The sequence below is a fragment of the Dermacentor albipictus genome, chromosome 1 (assembly GCF_038994185.2).
Source record: "Dermacentor albipictus isolate Rhodes 1998 colony chromosome 1, USDA_Dalb.pri_finalv2, whole genome shotgun sequence".
Taxonomy (NCBI): domain Eukaryota; kingdom Metazoa; phylum Arthropoda; class Arachnida; order Ixodida; family Ixodidae; genus Dermacentor; species Dermacentor albipictus.
In genome coordinates, this window is record NC_091821.1 from 78,248,321 (window position 1) to 78,271,807 (window position 23,487).

The following is a 23,487-nucleotide window of genomic DNA, read 5'->3' on the forward strand; positions in this document are numbered from 1 at the left end:
TTCTTGAAAACTCGGCGCTCGCTACTTTCCTGTCGAGAATGCTGCGTCATGGTACGTCCACACTAGCGACAAAAACGCGCGCGACACAACGCGCGCGGCGAGCGGTGCTGTCGCGCGCGGCAAGATTCACGAAAAGCGGCAGCAACGCGCGGCAAACGCGCGAATGGGTGCGAGACCCATTTTTCGCGGCAGACGCGAAACGTCCACCAATCAGAAGCGAGCCGCTTTACGAGCCGCGCTGTTGTGGCGCCACCTGTCGCATAAGCAAAGAATCATAATCTATGGGCTCTGAGACTGAACAGTGACACGCGCGCCGTAAAATCTCAGAGGCCATTTCCAGTCAAGGGGGCTGTTTTTGTTAAGCCTTACCACACCGCCACTGAGGCGTCGACGAAGAATTTGCCTCGCAATGGAGGCGTTTTTGGAAACCGTTCGCGGGTATGCGTACCTCTATGATAAATCGAGCGTCGGACAAGGAGCTGCGCGCCAACCGCTGGCACATTATGGACAGCAGCTTGGCATGACAGGTGAGTAATTGGTGAAGGTGGGGAAGCAGAGTGTGCGCCTGGCCCTCAGTGTCACTGTACCGCACTCAAAACTTTCTCGTCCGCTGTCTGGCACGTCGGCGTCGCACAAGTAAAGAACAAACAAGTATTATAGTGTTCACAGTCACCAGTAGCTCCTCGTCCGTATCCGACATGCCTGAGCGTGGCCGGCAGTGGCGCAAAAAAACACAGACACTTCCGATGGAAGACGAAATGGGCAGAACGGAGAGCGCGTTGTCGCGAGAAGTATCGAATGGAACGAGACAACGCGGGACTCCACGGGCCGCTGCCGCGTGCCGCAAAACGCGACTGTGGACTTGCCCGCACGCGTCTGCCGCGCGGTCGCTTGCCGCGTGCGGCGTGTCGCGCGCGTTTTTGTCGCTAGTGTGGGCGTACCATCACACTGATAACGCGCATGCCGTTCGTGACTGGGAAGTACCGGGCTCGCAGCGTTAAACAAAGGAAAAGCGGGCAAGACAGATGACGATTATTGTTGTGGGACAAATATGCACCCCAAAGGGTGCAACTGTTTTTACACTCTTAAAACGGTCGCACCCTTTGGGGTGTATATTTGTCCCACAACAATAATCGTCATCTGCCTTGCTTGCGTTTCCTTTCCTGAAAGCTCGGCGCTCGCTACTTTCCTGTCGAGAATGCTGCGTCACACTGATAAGCCGCATGCCGTTCGTGACTGGAAAGTACCGGGCTCGCAGCGTTAAAGAAAGGAAACGCGGGCAGCACGGATGACGATTATTGTTGTGGGACAAGATACGCCTCAAAGGGTGTAATTTTTTCTAAGAGTGTAGAGTGTAGCATTCTCGTCAGGAAAGTAGCGAGCACAGCGTTTTCAAGAAAGTAAACGCAAGAAAGGCAGATAACGATTATTGTTGTGGGACAAATATTCACTTGCAACAGTTTTAAGAGTGGATATATCTTGCGTCTTTAATGCGTACCCGTTACTTCCAGATCATGAACGGAATGGACACTATCAACGTGACATAGAATATTATTGACGGGAAAGTAACGAGCACAGAGTTTTCAAGAAAGGAAACGCATTTTTCTTGCATGTGGGAAAACGATACTCTAGAAAAAAATACCGACTGGGGCATCTGAGTTCATAGCCTACGGGAAATTGTGTTTGCGAGGGTTTTTCAAAAGTCCTACTCATAAATTTGGTACACTTTAGAATGGTGTGTAATAATTTTCGTCCACTTTATATGAATTATTAGGTGCAGTTTGCAGAATTGCTATGATTTTTTTATTGAGTTAAGTGTTTTAGTTTATGATACATTCGACTGGTTTCTACCGCCCTCTGCCTCATTTTGCAGCAATGCGGAATCCTCTCAACATAGAAGTTGGATGTTTATTCTATGATAGAAGCCAGAGAAAGCCTGGCCCACTCGAATGGGCCGGCTATCATCAGAGCAACCGCAATAGCCACATGGTCGAATTTGTCGGCTCTCGATCGGGCTCCGAGTGCTCAGAGCTGGAGCGCGGAGCTCTGAATGAACCAAGCGAATGTGTTCCAAGCGCTCGATATCAAACATTCGAATGTAAACCGCATCTGAGGGCGGTCTGGAGAAATTGAAAGCGACCATGTGGGCGAACGTTTGCAATATTTAACTCTTTCTTTCGTACCGACTCGGCCTAAATAAAATATGTTTCCGACAGTCATTATACGCTGTTTCATATATAGCAGGCAATGCTATATACGAAGGCTAGAGAGTCTTCACTAACTGTTTGTATTCGCGACTAAAAAATAGTGCGTCACATATATGAAAGAAAAATATTAGGTGTGCGGCTACGTAATTCGAAGTAAAATTTGGTTTCTTGTACACCGCAAGACTTGGCATATTTATTACCTGAGCGGCGTTGGCGATATAAATCTAACACGATGCGAGCGAAGTAACATGTTTCTGCATGCGACCAGCTGCCCACAGTGCATCTTGACCGCGACCAAAACATACGTCGCCTACTAGAAGCACATAGTATGCATAACTAATGTCTGATTTGACTCAAACTTGCATTCACAAGTAGCAGTTGTAGGTAGTTATTTAATAAAAAAAAAGCATTGCAGATATAAAAGAGCTCAGTGGTGATTTAGCGGCATATGTGATAGAAATGTGTTTTGGCTTTACGTCGCACCCCTTTGAGGTTCAGGTTCCACGATTTAAAGTGTTCAACACATGACAAAGTGCTGTTTAGTAGCTCAGCCTGCACACGTCCCGCCTCTTAGCGAAATGCAAGTGACGGTGGTTCGGAGCAGACGTCAGTTGCACTATATATATATATATATATATATAGCTAAGAGATTTAATAGCAACGGGCGCAGGCGAATGGTGTTGTGCCATTACCACAAGCCCGGATTCCGAATCTGCAAGATGCGGAATCTATCCTGCGAGCGCCATAATTCTCCCTTCACAAGACAAGATGCTGCGCCGTCGTGCGGGAGAAGCCTCGGCGAGCAGCGTGTTTAGACGTGTCCGCGTGTGCCAGACGGCCCGGCGCCGCACCTCCCTTGCCTGGAGGTCACCGCGCGCGCGAACTTTGAACCGGGTGGCCAGCGCGGTCGCTGGTTGGACCCCTCGGACGACCGTCGTGTGCTGACTTTGTATTGGGCCGTTTGAGTGACAATGGGCCTCGGGGATTATAAAAGCAGCGACACGCCGCTCGAAAACAGGATCTGCCGACCCCACCGGGAGAGAGTGTCGCTCCCGACTGGGGTGAGATGTGTAACGCGTTTTCGCCGGACGTCGTCGTGCGAGAACAGTCGCGTTTGTTGTGAGCACTCGGCCCCAGTGCCGACCCGTTCATGTCCTGTATGATAACCTGTATATAATGTATAAAGTCCCTTTTGTTATTCTCATCGACGCCAGGCTCGGAGTCATCGCTACCAACGCTCTGTCACGAAACGGGTGACGAGCGCTACGGGACCACAAAGCCGTAATCGTGGTGCAGCGGTACAAGTTCGTAACACTGGATGGCAGCTACGGGATTGACCGGCATCAGCTACCTCGGCGCGGTGAGTGCCTGAAGTTTACCTCAAACACCAGACTTTCTCTGACACAGGTTATAGTAGCTTAGGGAAGGATTTGGTGTTGCATTGTGATAACCTTGTGTGTTTCAAGCCTAGTAAGAGTGTTTTGAAAACCAGGGGATGCTGAGGGGGTAAACAGGGCAGTGTGTGATATACTTGCATATGTCTTACTAGTAGTGTTATAGTAGCGTACGGCAGGTATATTCAAAAAGGGTAAACAGCAGGAGGACAGTGTGAACGATGGAGAAGTACAAGGTGAAGGAACTTCTCGAAATTTGTGAGGAGTTGGGCATTGAGTTGGGCTCAACCAAAAGAAAGAATGCGATCCTTGAGGTCATGAGGACTGGGGACGTAACGGCTGAGGAGGCCGCTGAGGCCTGGGCGGATATCAATGAACGACGGGAAAGGGAGGAAAGGAGAGAACAGGAACGTCGCGAAGAGGAGGAAAGGAGAGAACAGCAACGTCGCGAGGAGGAAAGGGAGAAAAGGAGAGAGATTCGTGAGCACGAGCTTAAAATGAAAGAGTTGGAGAACCGAAATAACTCGCCGGCGCCTAGCCTCACTTCTAATGTTCCCAGAATACGCGATCAACTTCCACCCTTTGTCGTCGGAGAGGATATGGCCAAATACCTCGTGAAATTTGAGCACGTGTGTGAACGGAATAGCATTGAGCGATCCCTCTGGGCACAGAATCTGTTAGCGTTGCTTCCTGGGGAGGCATCAGACGTAATAACTTGCTTATCGAAAGAGGCGTTTGAGAGCTACAGTGATGTGAAGGAAGCGCTACTGCGGAAGTACAAATTGTCGCCCGAAGCTTTCCGGCAGAGGTTCCGGTATGCAAAAAAGGGTAAGGAGTCGAATGTTGACTTCGCGTTTCGTCTAAAAGCCGACTTGGTGGAATGGCTGAAGGGCGAAGAGGTTTACGACGACCGCGACAAAATTGTCGAATGCATCGCGTTGGAGCAGTTCTACCGTTGCATTGATGAGGATGTCCGGCTCTGGCTGCAAGATAGGCTAAAGGAGGTTAAGCTAAACAAGGCAGCAGAGTTAGCGGAAGAGTATTACACCCGCCGCAGCTTGCACAGCAAGGCAGTGCGCATAGAAAAAGCAGATAGAAGAGATGGGTTTTACGGGAAGCCCGACGAACGGAAGGAAATCACGCGTCGCGAGTTTCGGGACGACGAGTCCCTTCCCAAAGAAACTGTAAGGGATGGACAGAATGCATCTCAGAATGATGACGATGGTCCGAAACAGCGAAACGAAATGACGCGTTCTTTTGAAAAACGGAGACCGTTAACCTGCTACAATTGCAAAAAGCAAGGGCACATCGCTGCAAGCTGCCCAGAGAGAATTGCTTTTGCAACGGTACAGGAAACTCACAAAAACATACGTCTATTGGAGCCCTATGTGCAGGAAATTAAGGTAAACGGCAAGAAGTGCCGAGCACTGCGGGACTCTGCAGCAACTATGGACGTTGTTCACCCGTCTTTCGTCTCCTCGAGGGATTTTACGGGAGAGTGCGTTAGGATACGGCAAGTGGCCGAGAAGGAGAGTGTCTGTTTACCGATCGCAACGGTTAGCATTGAAGGAGAATTTGGGAAACTTAACACCGAAGCCGCTGTGTCAGCCGCCCTCCCGGAGCAATTTTCCTACCTCTTCTCAAATAGCTCGGAGCAGCTGCTGAGGGATCAGGGCAAATCATTCTTTGCCGACGTGGCGTACATGGCCCCCACGCGATCCAAAGCGCGCCCGCTGTCGAGGGAACTTGACTTAGCGTCGGTGAGCGAAAGGCGGTGCGGCACACGGACCGATCACGGTAACTTGAGTGGCGAGCAGTCACGGGAGAGGCAGAGCTCGGAGGCTGGCCTAGACGAGCGGGTCCTGGAAGTGAGTGGGAGTGACGCGTGCAGTGCTAGCCGCGATATAGACGCGACGCCGCAATTAGGCGACGCGGGCTCCACACTCACTCCGGTTTCCGCCAGCTGGCAGGAGCAGGCTGCAGTTGAAAGGGAAACTCGGACTCGCGAACAACAGGAAGATTGTTCACTAGCCGATCTGAGGAAGAGCGTCAAACGGGGAGTGAAAAAAAAGGAGGTTTCATTTGGCAAGGAATCTGGCTTATTGTACCGCCGCTACACGGATAAGCAGGGTCGCAAATATAAGCAGCTTCGGATTCCGCGAAAATATCGCCGGGAAAAATGAATGGCCTCATTTGCTTCCTCAGAAGTATGCTTTCGGTCCAAAGCGATTTCAAGGGGACCATTCTATTTGTCATTATTATTGCTGATTATTAATTGTTTCTATTTTGTTGTGTTGATGATTTGAAAACTGATTGTTTAAGCCTTGTGTGCTAGATCGTACACCTGCCTCTTGTTGCAGCGGGAGAAAAAAAGGGGAAAACAATTTAGTTAGGTTGATTTGAATTATGGCCTTGTCTGGTGTTTGACGGGAGACAGAGGGCACTTGTTCGTGTTGGGTGTTGCCTTTTGCCGGTCGGTTTGCAAGCTGCAGAACGACCAAGCGGGACCAGTGGCGAGAAGCAAGGTCTTAGGAACGACCCGAGCGGAGCTGGTCAAGGTGCCTTGGCGACGACATGGTGAGCAGAGCTCCTGTCCTGGCGAGTCGGACCTGGGCACGTGATGTTACCTGGCGTCCCGACACTGGACGTGAACTTGGACGAGCCTGACGAACGTGCGCGCCTGGCATCCGAGCCACGTGGAGGCAGCTCGTCTTCCCGGCGCCTTATCTGAGGGCGGGGATGCTGTTGTGCCATTACCACAAGCCCGGATTCCGAATCTGCAAGATGCGGAATCTATCCTGCGAGCGCCATAATTCTCCCTTCACAAGACAAGATGCTGCGCCGTCGTGCGGGAGAAGCCTCGGCGAGCAGCGTGTTTAGACGTGTCCGCGTGTGCCAGACGGCCCGGCGCCGCACCTCCCTTGCCTGGAGGTCACCGCGCGCGCGAACTTTGAACCGGGTGGCCAGCGCGGTCGCTGGTTGGACCCCTCGGACGACCGTCGTGTGCTGACTTTGTATTGGGCCGTTTGAGTGACAATGGGCCTCGGGGATTATAAAAGCAGCGACACGCCGCTCGAAAACAGGATCTGCCGACCCCACCGGGAGAGAGTGTCGCTCCCGACTGGGGTGAGATGTGTAACGCGTTTTCGCCGGACGTCGTCGTGCGAGAACAGTCGCGTTTGTTGTGAGCACTCGGCCCCAGTGCCGACCCGTTCATGTCCTGTATGATAACCTGTATATAATGTATAAAGTCCCTTTTGTTATTCTCATCGACGCCAGGCTCGGAGTCATCGCTACCAACGCTCTGTCACGAAACGGGCGACGAGCGCTACGGGACCACAAAGCCGTAATCGTGGTGCAGCGGTACAAGTTCGTAACAATGGGTAGCAGTCACAAGCGTTCGGTCAAGGACAGCAACCACGAGATCATACCGGTAGCGATGGGGCTGCGGCGCAGGCAGGGTACTCTTCTTCGTTACAATCGCCCTCCGCAGAAAAAGGCGCCATCCTGGCGGCTTAAGGCGAAGAGACTACTATTGAGTCGTAGTACGGTTTAATGCCAGAGACGTGGACAAGTTCGTGGCCGCGATGGTGTAGGTCCGTCGATGGCGTGAAGGGCTCTATGATGTAATTGACGGAGGACGTTTGCTCCAGGATGCGGTAGGGTCCTAGGTATTTTGTGACAAGTTTCTGAGAGGCCGGGTGTGTTAGCGGGTACCCGAAGCCATACGAGAGAGCAAGGAGAAAAAGTTACTGCAGAACGGCCGGCAGGTTGACGGGATTGCTGCTGCCACTGCAGTCCTCGGTGGAAAAAGAGCGGGCAAGCTGGCGGCATTCCTCGGCATGACGAGCAGCTTCAGATAGCGGAGTACTTTCGGACGCGTCAGGTGAATGGTATCGAGCGTAGTAGAAGGTTTTCGTCCGTATAGGAGAAAGTAAGGGGAAAATCCAGTAGTTGCTTGGGCCGCAGTATTGTACGCAAACGTCACGAAAGGGAGAACTTGGTCACAGTTTGAATGATCAGAGGCGACGTACATACATCGAGAGCATATCGCCAAGAGTAAGGTTGAAGCGCTCGGTCATGCCGTTAGTCTGCGGATGGTGCGCTAGACTGGTGCGGTGGACGATTCGGCATTCGTCGTGTAGTGCATTCAACGCATCGGAAAGAAAGGCGCGGCCTCTGTCGTTCAGAAGTTCGCGAGGGGCACCGTGGCGAAGAACGAGATGTTAAACGATGCAACGTCGCGGGCGGTGGCAGTCGGTAGTGCGGCTGTTCCAGCATAGCTATAGCATAGCGGGTCAAGTGATCCACTGCAACAATAATCCAGCGGTTGCCTGCTGAAGTGGAGGGTAGCGGCCCGTATATGTCTATTGGGGGCGAGGAGTTACGGAGTCGCCATCTGTCGGAAGCGCGCCTCCCTTGCGTAGTATGAGGGATCACGCGGCACGCTCGTCATATCGCTTACGGCGCTCAATAAAAACACCATGCTGCAGCCCTCCTGGACATTTATGTAGGTACTCTCAAAACGAGGGAAGTTTTTGACTGTCCATATAATAATCTGCGGCAAACTTAAAGCACAGAATCGTTTGCAGACGCTGTCTCTTTACCGAATACGCACAGCGAACGCCACTACGCGCGGTCGCCGCGATGGAGTCAAGCTCCCGAACCGGCTTGCGTGAAAGGTAGGCAAACGCTGAAAGTAAACTATGTGAAATATGTTCTTATAGTGGGCTGTCTGTATAACCAACTGGGGCATAACAGAATGAAGCCTCAATGCGGCGATCTCATGCGGCGATCGCACAGGTTCGCAGCGACCGACTGCGCGTCTTCATGCATGTCCGCGCACAATGTTTTGCTTTCGCTGTGAGCGCGTTTTCGCACCGTGCCGTAAGCTTTAGGCCGCAGCATATGAGCATTTGACAGTACACTAGCAACCATTGTTGCGTGGACGATATCAGAACTGTTCAAAAATAATTTCGGTATAGGGACTTCGACGCCTACGGCTACTGTGATCTGCCGTCGCGAAGATTAAATCTTTTTTTTTTTGTCTTCTAAATTTTTGGACATTTCAATATTATTTCTCAAGTTGCCTCGCACTGTTTGTTTATCGGTCTTCTTAGCGTGCGATTTCCCTCTGCTTCTTTTTTGTAATCCAGTGCATTAATTCTTAACACAAACATGACCATATGCCATGCCTTTCTTTAATGTGCGTCTTACGCACTGGCGTAGCAACAGGGGGAGCCGGGAGCCGTGGGCCCCGGGTGCAAGAGGCCAGGGGGGGGGGGTGTCATATACGTCTGAAGACACCCCTCTTTCCGCCGGCTACACCCGGGGAGGGGGGTGACGGAAGACCTATGGGCCCCGGGTGCCAGACGACCTAGCTACGCCACTGGTCTTACCGCTCCCTTTCGTTCTAGTGAACTTGCCAGTATCTAGCACCAACAAGTTCATAGACCAAAGCCCCCTGACATTAGCCGGGCAGCGGGCGCGGACGAGCGTCTCAGTGCGCGTTTTCTGCTACTCACCGAACATCGCGCAGTCCCGGTGCCGTAGCAGAAGTCTTCCTCGCGTGTGTGCTTGCTGCATACCCGAGTTGTAGCCGATGGCTGTCTGCCGGTTCTAAGTTTCGCCAGCCAAGCTTCACGCAGCTCCTTGCCCTGCGGCTACGTGTGAATAAGGCTGACACCGGGCTCCGTTGTGTACGTCCGGCACTGCGGCACCGAGCAGTAGCCTACCATGCTGCACGGCTCCAAAGACAGCCACTACCTATTAGATGTTGTCAAGTTGACACCCAAGGTGGTAAAGCCTCACCACTTACAGTACCGCGGCGCAGGTGGGACTTTAAATTTTCGTTTTCAGCTTGCTATCGGCGCTTCTGAAGCAGCCGACGTGGTCGCTATGTATACACGTGATCCCTCATGCCACGTCACGCCGACAGTGGCGCCAGCTTTTCCAGTGGTGGAGCTCGCCGCTTATACCAACACGATCAAAGGGTCAACCAGGGCAGGGAAAGAGTTGTGACGGGTAGACTTGACCGGGAGGTAATTTTCGGCGTTGGCACTGGGCACAGGAGCGAATGAACTTTCGGACGTAGTTATACATGCCGCGCCAATAAAATGGATGCGTAGTCGAGCATAGGTCTTGAAGAGGCCGGCATGCACCCACTGAGGGTCTGCGTGGAAAGCGTCGCAGATAAGGTCACGGAGATGGCGGGGTATCACACGAAGCCACATGCGACCGTCAGAGATGTAATTACGACGATAAAGAAGGCCGTCGCGAATGCAGAAGTGGGTAACCTTGCGGCGAAGAGCGCGAGATGGTGAAGAGGTGGATGGATCAGAAAGGATGCTGATGATAGCACTGATCCAGGGATCCTTGCGCTGCTCCGACGGCATGTTGCGCAGTGCATGATATGTAAGTGTGGGCTCAAGGGCGGATAGGCAAGCGCAATCAGCGGAGACCGGTAAGCGAGAAAGGGCGTCAGCGTCCGTGTGCTTGCAGCCGGAGCGGTAGAGAACGTGGATGCCGTACTCCTGAGCTTAAGGGCCCAGTGAGCAAGTCAGCCAGATGGGTCCTTAAGGGTAGACAGCCAACAAAGGGCGTGCTGATCAATGACGACACCGAAAGGGTGACCATACAAATAACGACGGAATTTTCCAAGGGCCCAAATAATGGCTAAACACTCTTTCTCTGTAACAGAGTAATTAGCCTCGGCCTTTGTTAGAGTTCGGCTCGCGTAGGCAACGACATATACATCAAACCCCGCTTTTCGTTGCGCGAGTACGGCGCCGAGTCCGACGCCGCTGGCATCGGTGTGGACCTCTGTGGGGGCTGCAGGATCCAAGTGGTGGAGGATAGGCGAGGTTAGCAGGTGGCGTAATTTCGTGAAGGCGTCATCACAGGCGGGCGACCAAGTGGAAAGTTCTTTGTCCCCACTTAGAAGGGCTGTCGGCGGCGCACTTATGGAAGCGAAATTTCGAGTAAAACGTCGGAAATACGAGCATAAATCAAGGAAATTTTGAAGCTCCTTTAACTTTTTTGGTTGTGGAAAGTCGGTGACAGCGCGGAGCTTGGCTGGATCCGGAAGGACGCCGTCTCGCGATACAACATGGCCAAGAATAGTGAGCTTTCGGGCGCCGAAACGCCATTTTTTTAAAGTTGAGTTGAAGTCCCGCGTCAGCAAGGCATTTCAGAACGTGCTCGAGACGGCTGAGATGTGTTCAGAAATCAGCGGAAAAGACAACTACGTCATCCAGGTAGCATAGACACGTGTTCCATTTGAGACCGCGTAAAATATTATCCATCATTCTCTGAAAAGTGGCTGGAGCGTTACAGGCCGAATTAAAGGCATTGCGATGAATGCGTATAATTCGTCAGGTGTTACAAATACCATTTTAGGTCGATCAGATGGTGCCAAAGGGAATTGCCAGTATCCGGAACGTAAATCCAGCGAAGAACTCCGCTCCCTGCAAACAGTCGAGGGCGTCGTCGATGCGCGGTAACGGGTAAACGTCCTTTAGCGTTATCTTGTTCAGACGTCGGTAGTCGACGCAGGATCGAATAGAGCCATCCCTTTTCTTAACGAGAACTACCGGTGATGCCCAGGGACTGTTGGAAGGCTGCACAATGCCACGCTTGAGCATGTCAGCAACGTGGTGGTCAATGACACGGCGCTCAGAGGCGGATACTCGGTAAGGGCGTTGCCGTATAAAGGTGCATGACTGCCGGTATCTATCTGGTGAAAAACGGTCGATGTGCGGCCCAAACCGGAAGCATGGCTGTCGAAAGAAGCGCGGAACTTCTGCAGGAGAGCGATAAGCTGGCTTCGTTTTGAAGATGACGTTCCATCGTCGATGGAGCAGTGGAAAGCGTCGTGGAGTGACTGATCAACCGCAAGGTCACAATTAAGTGCGCCAAGGTCCGCAGAACTAGAAACGGCAGGAGCGTCAAAGATGCAAAAGGTGTCGACCGGTTAACGAGGCCTGGGAATTCACCACGAAATCAAGGGAAAGTGCAGGCCGTGGGATTGTCTACGACCATTTTCGTGACGCCACTGCGAAGAGTAAGGAGAGCAAAGGGCAGCGGAGAACATCGGCGGCAAATGAACACCTCAGAGGGCGTAAAAGGAATTGTGCCATCAGAAATCAGAAATAGCGGCGCATGAAACAGGCACAAGCAGGGAAGAGCGTGGAGAGACGGCATTGTCTTCGGACACAAACAGTTTACCACTATAAGGGCCGTTTTCGATAGCCTCAAGGTCGGGAAGTGTAGAAAGTTTGAGTTCGGCGTGACAACAGTCAATAACGGCGTTATTATTTGCAAGGAAGTCCCAGCTTAATATAATATCATGGGAACACGAGGGCAGCACGACGAATTCAACGGTATACAGTAGTCCTTGAATCAAGACGCGAACAGTACAGGCAGCGAGAGGCGTAATATTTTGAGCGTTCGCGGTTCGAAGGGAGAACTCGGAGAGAGGCGTCAAAACCTTTCGTAGTGTGCGGCAGAGTTCGGCGGAAATTATGGATACGGCGGCTCCTGTATCTACAAGTGCCAGGACGGCGATTCCTTCGACAGACACTATAATTACGTTGGCTGGAGAGGGACGAGGACTCGGGCATTGCGACGTGGACGCAGTTCGTGCCTCGGGAACTGCGGCCATCAGTTTTCCTGCTCGGTGGACACGGGACGGCGCCGCATCGGAGAAAGCGAGCGACGACGGGGAGATGGTGAGCGGCGGGTAGACGCGGTTGGGCGGTCAGGGGTAAAGGAAGAGGTAGGAAGGCCGGAAGGCGACGAGGAAAGCCGAGCGGGGAAAGGTGGTGCTCGCCGGATGTTCCGAAGAGGAAGCATGCAACGACGACAATGGCGCGCCACGTGACCAGCACCACCACAAGCAAAACATATTGGGCGGTCATCGAAGGTGCGCCACTGGTGGGGGTAAGGTCCGAGTCGTGGTTGAGGAGCCGGAAAATGCTGTCGGTCGGGTAGCGGCATAGGAGGCAAATGCTGTCGGTCGTGTAAGCGGCATAGATGGCCGCAAAAAGTCGGCGGTCGATGCATATATATAGAGGGCGGCAAGAGCGTTTATGGACGAGATCGGGAAACTTCTTCAGCGTAAGTGAGAGGTGCAGTGACTGGTGTCTGCTCAGCGGCTGGAGGAACGGCTTGAGATACTTGCTCTTGAATGAAGTCGCGGATCGTAGGAGGCAAAGCGGGTGGTGGATTCGGGACAGAAGATATCAAAGATAGCTGGCGGGCGACCTCTGCGCGAACGAATTCCTGAATTTTTATGAACAGAGCAGCATGGGTGTCGTCGACTCCAAGGCTTGGCAGAGAGTCGGCGGGCGCAGTGGGACGTCGTGTGTGAAGCCGTTACCTGCGCAACTCGTCGTAACTCTGACACAATTCTATCACTTAAGCGACAGTGTGATGACTCTTCGATAATAATATTTGAAACGCGTCGTCCTCAATACCCTTCATTATATGTTTGATCTTCTCCTCCTCTGACATCGACGCGTTTGCAAAGATCGACAATGTCCTCAATGTAGCTCGTGAAGTTCTCTCTGGCCTCTTGGGATCGTGTGCGCAAACGTTGTTCTGCACGAAGCTTTTGTACTGCTGGCCGACCGAAAACTTGGGTAAAGCTGGTCTTGAAGACCAACCACGAAGTGAGGTCGGCTTCTTGGTTTAGAAACCATAGTTTCGCAACGTCCGTAAGATAGAATGCGAGGTTTCTCAACTTGGTAACATCGCCCCACTAATTATGGGCACTCACTCGCTCACAAGAGGAGATCCAATCTTCAAAGTCTTTATCATCTGTGTCGGAGAAGATAGGGGGATCGCGCTGACGCAAGGCACCGGCTCAGAGCAAGGTGGCCGGCGCCGTTGGAGGAGTGCATGCGTCGTCGGGCATAATGGGGGGTAGAGTGCGACTCCGAAGTTCCAGGGTGGTCGAAACCCAGCACGTCCACCACTTGCTAAGAGATTTATTAGCAACGGGCGCAGGCGAATGGGTAGCGGTCACAAGTGTTCGGCCAAGGACAACAACCACGAGTTCATACCGGTAGCGACGGTGCTGTGGCGCAGGCAGGCTACTCTTCTGAAATATATATATATATATATATATATATATATATATATTAATTTGCAGCCGCTAGCTGGAATCGTTTGGCGCAGGACAGGGGCAATCGGAGATCGCAGGGAGAGGCCTTCGTCCTGCAGTGGACATAAAAATAGGCATATGATATATATATATATATATATATATATATATATATATATATATATATATATATATATATATATATATATATATATATATATATATATACACACACACCAAGCGCTGCCAGAGACTAAGCTGAGGACAGTACAGGAGACGACGCTCGCTGATGTCGCGCAGACTGGCTTCCATCTTGTATGCCTTGCATGCCAGTGCATGCCTTGTAAATACCCTGCAAATATATTTTGAACCTCACTCCTCCCCGTAAAATATATCCACGTTTTTCACTCCAATCCCTACTCTACCTCTGCTACGTCCGGCTTCCTAGACTTCACACATACACATGTTATTGCGATAGCAATTATATGGACATTCCAGGCAAATGACCGCCATCGGTGTCGCCGTGATAAAGTCCAAGTGCGATAACTTTGCGGCCGTGCGCCGTATGCTGTAGGTATAGAGGCTGGAAAGGTTCTAGCATCTATACTGTAGGTGTGAGCGAAACCTTGCGAGGGTAAGCCTAGAAGGATGGTATAGCTTGAGGTGGCTGTGTCTTCTCGCGCTCGCAACGGGGGTGGCGAAGGGGGCGCGCGCAAGGTGGAGTAGGGGCAGGTTGGTGCACATATCCTACTCCTACAGTGGCGGCCGCGCGCGTCCTATCTGGGGGGCAATCTGCGTTGGGTTCGAAGGCTAACCGACTGGAGATAGCTGATGGCTTCCTGTGCGCTGTGCTCTCGCCCACCTAGTCCGCGTTGAAGCGAGAGGCAGCACAAAGAGCGATTCGCTCGCCGCTGCTGCCACTCTAGATCACGCCAGCGTTCCGACAGCGAGTGTCAGCGGTCATCCAGTGAGATGTGTTCGGGTTTGCCTGTGCGGTAGACAAAGTGCTTATTAATTTAGTTAGTAAGTAAGCGAATGTTTACAGCAGTATATAGTTGCCGAGAAAAATAATTTATCTGTCACTGTGTATATATACGTGAAGCTGTATTTCAGAAGTCCAGTTCGTTAAAAATCTGTAGTCATTCTGAGACGGCTATACGTGACTTACACCGGTATATACCCCCATGTAACTATTGATGAAAGCTCCCAAGCCAAAGCTTCCACCTATATTAACGGTGCGTGTTGGGCTAACCGTCGAGTGGGTAAGTGTGCCGTCTGCTGGGCGTCAAGCGTAGTTCAGCGCTTCTCCGCTTCAGGAACCCCCATTTCCTTTCCCCTTTCCCCGTTTCCCACGGAACAAAGTTTCAGGATGTGGGCTCCGAAAGAGCGACATGGATGAAAGGGAAAGCTTGAATGTGAAAGCAAGGCGAGGGCTAGTGGCGGTCCGAGGGAGGGGGAGGGGTTAAAGGTGTCATGGGGGCCATCCCTTCTCCCATGCACAGAACATTAATTGCAGCTCCACCCATGGCACGCCTCTACCTCACTCCGGATCGTGTTTACCATAACTGCTGAGGGGGATCAGTGCTAAAAATTCCATACGCATATAAAGATTGGACGAGCGCGTGCATAAAACTTGGAGTCATTGTTGCTTTCATCAGGCCTTCGTGTCGTCGAAGAGCTTCTCATTTCTGGCACTTGACCGAATCGTCGACCACGCTGCGCGGAAGAAAAGCATTCCGAAACTAATGCGACTTGCTTGTCAAGGATACGCATAATAAGCTCCCCCCCCCCCCATATTTTTTCTTTTTCTTTCCATTGTCTCTTGACTTTCATAACGTCAATAATCTGAAGAGCTTGCTGTTAGGCTAGTTTGTACACGCTGTTAAGAATGGAAAGAGGACAATATAGAAAGACCTACAGAACGCTGATTTGCGTATACGGCAAAATATATCAAGGACGGGAGTGCTGGGCCAGGGAAGCTAAGAAACCGCCACAACAAACGTGGCAGGGCAGGTAGGTAAATGGTCTCGAAGTCCAGGCAGAAACAGAAATATAGGAATGTTAGCGGCCGCCGCGCCGTTCAACAACTCGGGGAATGTTGAACAATGTGACAGTGACTAACGGAAGGAATTTTAAGGGGAGTGAAGTAATGAATAGGAGGGGAGGAAGGGGGAGAGACGCGCATAAATGGCGTCAAGAACAAAGTTAGCGGATAATTATTGACATGTATTGAGAGCGTCTCGTCACTGCCCGATCGCTCAACGCCAGAAGGCTGCGGCCAGTCGCCTATAGCTGAGGCTCGCCTACCCCATCGTAAGACGAGCTGCTTGCTACAGAGAGTACATCCTAACTAAACGTCTCGGCAATTTTTAGAATAAACAGGTGTCAGAATTACACGAAGCTTTCAAATCTCTCGGATTGCCCTTATTTTACTGCGAACTACGGATGCCGTCATATTCACAAAGGCTTCTAAACAGGAAGCAGCCCTGCTTCGGACTGTCTGCCTCATAAGTTCTCGAGTGGGATCAAATAACAATATGCGTCGCGTGATGAGTACAATACCATGAGCGCGCAACTTACTTCCAAATATCTTTTCAAACAAGTCGGACAGTAGCTATAGGTCACTAAAAGGGAGTGAAAGTTGCATCATATGATACTAACGAAGTTCTAGCGCAAAGCTTCGCTCCTTTATTTTTAAATCTAGAATAATATAGCATGCCCACAACGCCGAAAGCGCGATGGGTAGGAAACTTACAAAATAGTGCCCGCCCTCTCCCGCGCATAGCCGTGGCCGTACCACTAGAAGGTCTGGCTGGAAAGCAACGGTTATCTCCACTTTACCTTAACTGCAAGAAGTCTGGCCTGCAAACAAGAAGACACACAACGCTGTCTTGATTTTGTTTGGCCGTGTTTTTAGTGCTATTGGTTTTTCCAAGTCATCTACCAGCTAGGTCATTGACACACATTACATAAATGCAATAATTCGTAAACGAAATTTTAGTTTTTAGAGAGAGAGAGGTGAAGGAGCAGGAGTGGTAGTTTCGGCGGAGAGCCCACCAAAATAAATTTCTGGCTACGCCACTTGGTTACTCCATGTGTTACCTCATGTTTTGACCAACGCTGTTGACCAGATATGGTCATGGTTTAACCAAACACTGTTCATGATAGAAATCTGCAGAAAGGTCTCATTTCTGCGTTCACGTCGTTGAGTGTAATACGGGTGTCACACGGCGCACTTTCGATCGCGATCAAGCCCTATCCGAATCGAATTTCTCGGTTGCGATTGGTTCATTTGCGCAAATTAACTGCGTGAGGGAGCCAATCGCGGTGTAGAACTTCGATCCGGATCGGGCATGATCGCGATCGAAAGTGGTCGTGTGACACCGGTATAAGACATTGCACAGCTAATTGCTTTTTTCTTTTCATTTTTTTAAAGCACAAATTTGTCTTCGTTTACGGGGTTGCAAGCACTGCCGCGACAGCGCAAGCATAAACTTGTATCGTCGCCTGCCGGCAGATACAGAAAACAACCGGTCAGGGACGGTTGCCGCGTGCTGCCCGCTCCTCTGGAACACGCGGCAGCCATCCCTGAAACGCTGCTTTCCGCAGCTGCCGCAGGCGGCGACAGAAGTTTATGCTTGCGTGTAGCGGAATCAGGTCTCATCCTCATAAACGAAGGCAAATTTGCAATTTTTTCTTAATAACTAGGCAATTAACTGTGCCAAGTCAACTGTGCCAAGTTAATTAACTGTGCCAAGTTAAACGACGTAGACTCCAAAAACGCGATCCTTCTGCAAAATTTGAGGAAGAACAGAGCAAAAACGGTGTTTTCTGTGCCTGTGTGAAGCGCAATTTTTCTCTCGAAATGTAGAAATGTAGAAGTACCTCACATGGAGCTCCGGCTTTTTCCACTCACAGCGACCGTCAGCCTATAGATTTCCTGGAAGTAACCATCGCCACTACTGCGGGAAGTCATCAGGACCACGAAGAGATCAACATCTCGGCAAGTGCTTCCATATCCATCCATAAAACGCCACATTTCGTGCCCGGTTCGCCGACCGCCGCGTTAACCCTAACGCCGGTTCGGCAGCCCGGCATCTCTACCAACTCATCAGGCAACTATGGAAATAGAAGTGGAGGGGACTGAAATCGCCCCGGAAGAACTAAACGAGGCAGGATGGCTCGCCGCCCATAAGACCCTACAGCGAAGCAAACCAAGCCTTAACGAGTCCAAAGCCATACCGCGTACAAGAACTAATTCGGTAGCGCAGACGCCGTCGTCCCGTCCGCGTCGGCAAGTGCCCCACCGCTGCCGGAAGAGGACTTCAAAGTGGTTCTCCGACCGCGTGACGGATTCACCGACAACATCATGAGAACGGCCGCTCTGGAAGCGGCAGCGCAACTAGAAGACACGATCCGAATCAACACCAGCCAAAATATCATTATTGTCAGCACACCAAGAGAAGACAACGCCGTCAAGTACAGCCAAATCAAGGAGCTCAAATTACAAGAGAAGAGATTCAGCATGACTACTTACATTACGGCGCCTGAAAACTCGGCCAAAGGAATCATCCATGGGATTCCGGACTACGACACACAAGAAGACATTATTAGAAGTTTGGCGCGTAATACCCCCCGGGTCCTGCACGCCAGGCGCATGGGCAAGACGTCCTCAGTTATCATCGTTTTTCAAGGTGAAGAAGTACCACACTACGTCAACTACCGAAATACTACGTACCGGTGCCTTCTGTACAAGAAGAAGATCGAAGTGTGCGGAATCTGCCGAAAAGTCGGCCACCGGGACGATGTGTGCCCCACCCCGAACGAAAAATGTTGTATCCGGTGCGGCAAGCAAAACCCGCCAACGGACCATGACTGCGAACTAGTGTGCGCTATCTGCAACGGCAACCATCTCTCCGGCTCAAAGCAATGCAGGAAACGTTTCCAAATCCCCTACATCATCCGACAACGACAGTGGCAGAAACTATCGGTGGAAGAACAGAACATCCCTAACGAGCGCAGGCAAAGTAGATCGCGAGAACGCCGATCGACGCAGAACAGCCAAGAAACCAGTGCAAGCTTTTTTCCCGGAGGATCGAGCAGCAGGAGCCGATCTCGGTCTTACCCGAGACTAAGCTCAACTCCAAGTGCCACCGACTCCGACGGGACGTCGCGGAACCGGTCGAGTTCCGGGAGACGAACGACCCCGACTAACAGCGGTCCACAGGTGAGCTGGGCTAACACGGTCTCTTCTCCCAATGCTCAGTATCCTAAGATGCAGGCTCTCGAGGCAGAACTCCAACAAATGAGGCAGTTAATAGAACAACAGAGAACCGAAATCACTAAGCAGCGTGCAGAAATCACCCGATTACAACAAAAACAACAGGAGCGCAGTCAGACGCCGCGCCCTACCCCACCAACTAATCCCTCACTCAACACCACAGCACCACCACATAAACGTAAGGCAGAAGATCATACAGACAACTCTTCAGACATATCACCAAGATTCGAGAAACTAGAACATATGATTACTGAGCTTGCCAACCAGATGCTTCAGCAACATCAGGAGAATGGTGCCCACTTGCAACAAATAAGCGCACGTCTAGACGCTCTGGAAACCAGAAGCACCAACCTAGAGTCTCGGGTAGCCGCGACCGAAGCCAAAGTACTTCGCTGGGAGTCGAGATTTACATCCACGGCCTCCGGCTCCCTTAAGGGCGTGGCATCCAAACCCTATGACCGTCCACCCCTATCCGAAATCTCTAAACCGATCGCTGAACCCCCTCCACCTCAAAATGGCTCACACTCCTAACTACAAGATCTGGCAGTGGAACTGCCGTGGGTTTCGCCGCAAACGGGGAAACCTTCAGCAGTTCCTTCGGGGTAAGGCGGCCCCTGATATCATTGCCCTTCAGGAGACGGGAGGCCACGCAAAATTGGCAGGGTACAAATCCTATAATGCTTCTGGGTCGGATTCCACCACCGCTATTCTAGTTCACAGAAATCTAACAGTCATTAAACATGATATTGAAGAAGTCGACATAGACCACGTCTTTATTGAACTCATTCCTAAACGTAAGGAGGATGTTAATGTCTATAGTAGCCCAAAGTGCCGACGTCACAAGTTCGGAACTCTATTCAGGAAGGTTCTCAGAATCTCCCAACAAAAGGCCATATTATTATTAGGTGACTTTAACGCTCCCCACACTGCATGGGGATACCGCACAGAGGTAGTCAAAGGTCGTAATCTTTGGCTAGAAGCCCAACAACAGGGACTGACTCTGATCACAGACCCCCAGACACCCACCCGTATCGGGAATAGTGTCAGTGTTGACACCACTCCCGACCTAACTTTCATCAAAAACATAGGCAACTATGATTGGACTAATACCGGGGAAAGCCTCGGTAGCGATCATTATATCATAGAAATCCACATTCAGGCGGGTCCACCCCGCAAGAAAGGCAAACGAGTTTCGCTCACGGAATGGGACCGCTTCCGCCAGATTCGGGAGACAACCGCCACCGAGCATATAAACGATCTCGAGGCCTGGATCGGGGATCTCAGAGATTGCGTGAAACGCGCCACGAGGGAAATCCCTGAAGACGATGGTCTGGTCGAGGTGGATAGCCGCCTCCTACACTTGTGGGAAGCCAAAAATAGCATGCAAACCCGCTGGAAAAAGAATAAACTAAATCGTACACTCCGCTTGCGCATCGCGCAAATTAACATAGAAATCGAGGAATACGCTAACCAATTAACCAAAAACCAATGGGAAAAGGTATGCGACAGCATGCAGGGACAACTCGGTCTAGCCAAAACGTGGAATCTCCTCCGATACCTTATGGACCCGGATAAGAGTAAATCCGAGCAGAGGAAATGCCTCAATAAGATCACTCACCAATACCAGGGCACGAACAACGAGCTCCTCACAGAGCTCAAAACCCGGTACATAGGCACAAATGCACAAATCCCCCAGAAGCCATACACTGGTCCGGAGAATCTTAACCTAGACGCACCCATCCTAGAGGCTGAAGTACGAGCCGTCTTGCTGAAACTCCGAACTAAATCTGCACCAGGCCCCGATGGAATAACAAATAAGACCCTCCGAAATCTAGGCGACGTATCTATCACTGCCCTAACAGAGTACTTCAACCGCTGTTGGGAAACAGGTTCTATCCCCTCGCAGTGGAAGCATGCACAAATAATATTCATACCTAAACATGGTAAGCGACTACAGCTCGAGAACTTGCGCCCCATCTCTCTGACCTCATGCGTAGGAAAACTCATGGAGCACGTTATACTTAACCGCCTCCACAATTTTGCGGAGGACAACAACTTATTCCCGAACTCCATAATTGGCTTTCGTCCAAAACTTTCCACGCAAGACATCATGCTTCAGCTTAAACATCAAGTTCTGGACCACATACCCAAGAATGGTACCCGGGCTGTCCTGGGCCTTGATCTTATAAAGGCCTTTGACAACGTAGCGCATCAGGCTATACTAGAGAATCTGCAGCACCTAGGTGTGGGCCAGAAGACATACAACTACATCAAAGACTTCCTCAACCACCGCACAGCGGAACTAAGAATAGGAGAACTACAATCGGACAAGATCCCTCTTGGAAGTCGTGGCACCCCGCAGGGATCAGTTTTATCCCCGTTCCTCTTTAATTTAGCGATGATAAGATTACCGGAACAACTTAATCAGATTCCAGGTCTACACCACAGTCTGTATGCAGACGACATTACCCTGTGGGTGGTTAAAGGTAGCGATGGAGATGTAGAAACCACGCTGCAACAAGCTGTAGACACGGTCGAAAAGTACGTTACCGACAAAGGCCTCGCCTGCTCCCCGCAAAAATCAGAACTCTTCCTACTCAGAGCCCCTACAAACCGCAAATCCGACACTGCGCCATCCCCGGAAATCACTGTGCGAGCCGGAGGAGGCGCGATCCCGGTGGTGACCACCATCCGTGTACTAGGCCTCTTCATGCAAGCTCACGGGCGCAACGGCAACACAATTCACAAACTGGAAGCATGCGTTCAGCAAACGATGCGACTCATTTCAAGAATTGCCAACCGACACTCTGGCATGAAAGAAGCCAACCTCATAAGGTTGGTACAAGCCTTCGTTCTCAGCCGCATCACCTACATCACCCCGTACCTCTGCCTCAAAGCGGCTGAGAGAGATAAAATAGAGGGGATTATCCGGAGAGCCTATAAACAGGCTCTTGGGCTACCTATAAGAACGGCCAACGCTAAATTGCTAGCCCTAGGTGTGCACAACACCCTCGATGAACTAGTAGAAGCGCACCTTATATCTCAATACGAAAGGCTAGCTCAGAGTGCCGCCGGGCGAAACATCCTCCAGAATCTCGGCATCAACTACGAGTCGATGCAAAGCATTAAAGTAGACATTTCTCACGATCAGAGGCGCCATCTCAAAATTAATCCACTCCCTAAAAACATGCACCCCGAATTCCACAAGGAAAGGAGGGCCGAGCGGTCCAAAGCCCTACATCAGAAATTCCACGCCTTCAAAGACGTAGTCTATGTCGACGCAGCAGAATACATAGAACGCAACTGTATGTCCCTTGCAGTGGTGGACTCCTCAGGTCAAATACGCGCTGGTGGTTCAATTCGCACCAGAAGCTCTGAAACAGCGGAAGAGGCGGCTATCGCTCTGGCAATAGCCTCCACACATTGTCATTATATTATTAGCGATTCCAGAGCAGCAGTACGCAATTTTGCGAAAGGTCGGGTCTCGGCTCCCGTAAAACACATAATAGACACAAACCAACACCCACGACCAATCCACATCATTTGGGCACCAGCACACTCCTCCCTACCCGGCAACGATGCCGCCCACACCACCGCTCGAGGACTCGCCAACCGAGCACCCGGACGGCTCACGCTAGGATCAGGGAGGGATCGCATGGTCAGTTACCAGGAAATAACTCAGCACTACAGGTTAGCCAGGACAGTGTACCCGCCAGCACACAAATCGCTTAACAAGCGACAAGAAGTAGCTTGGAGACGACTTCAGACGAACACCTACCCCAACCCCGTAGCCTATCACTACTACTACCCGGACCAATACCCTAATACATGTAAGCATTGTCAGCAAAAAGCGGATCTATTCCATATTATGTGGTCGTGCCCAGCCGAAAATCATACAAATCACGAAATAAGTAATACTGAGCAGTGGGAGGCCGTGTTGCTCAGCTCCGACCCTGACCTGCAGGCCAAGGTCATCGAGAGAGCTGAAGAAGCCGCCCGGGCCCAGGGGCTCGTGGCTGCCTAACAACAAGGTCATCCGTCAATACCTTGTTTTCAAATAAAGTCTTTACTCACTCACTCACTCTCGAACACGTTAAGCGAAACGAGCATGCCCCTTAATATGGTCGCGGGTGTGACGTGAGATCGATTGTTCAGTAACAGATCTTCCGCGATTGTGCGCCACGATACTCGCTCTCAAAATTGTGATTCATGTCGTTTGTTTGAGGTATGAAAGAGCGGCCACCGCCTTCGTGACTTTCGTCGAGTTGTCTGCCCATGGAGAAAGAGGAGTTTATTTCCTTTCTCCGTGGTCTAACCAGGACCTGGGTCTAACCTATGCCTGGGGTGTCTGGTGGGACGGCTGCCTAATACAGACGCCACCAGCTAGACGCCCTCAGTACGTTGATGCTAGCGCCAATGCGCGCCTTGCAGTTACCAACTTATATCCATTGGCCGGTCGCCTTGGCTATCCGCTATCACTGGCTGGAATGTGCTTTTACG

General features: G+C 51.2%; 1 protein-coding gene across 1 annotated transcript; it reads left to right on the forward strand.

Moving 5' to 3' along the window:
- The first annotated feature begins 274 nt into the window (after window positions 1-274).
- Window positions 275-23,058, forward strand: LOC135915074 (uncharacterized). The gene is made up of 2 exons (XM_070522739.1): window positions 275-527; window positions 17,625-23,058. Exon 2 carries the CDS (start codon window positions 18,076-18,078, stop codon window positions 19,516-19,518), a length of 1,443 nt encoding a protein of 480 aa, XP_070378840.1. The 5' UTR covers window positions 275-527; window positions 17,625-18,075; the 3' UTR covers window positions 19,519-23,058.
- The last annotated feature ends 429 nt before the right edge of the window (window positions 23,059-23,487 follow it).

What these genes read in the sequence shown, in the direction of transcription:
- LOC135915074 (XM_070522739.1), top strand. Translation starts at nt 18,076, where the DNA reads ATGAGAACGGCCGCTCTGGAAGCGGCAGCGCAACTAGAAGACACGATC.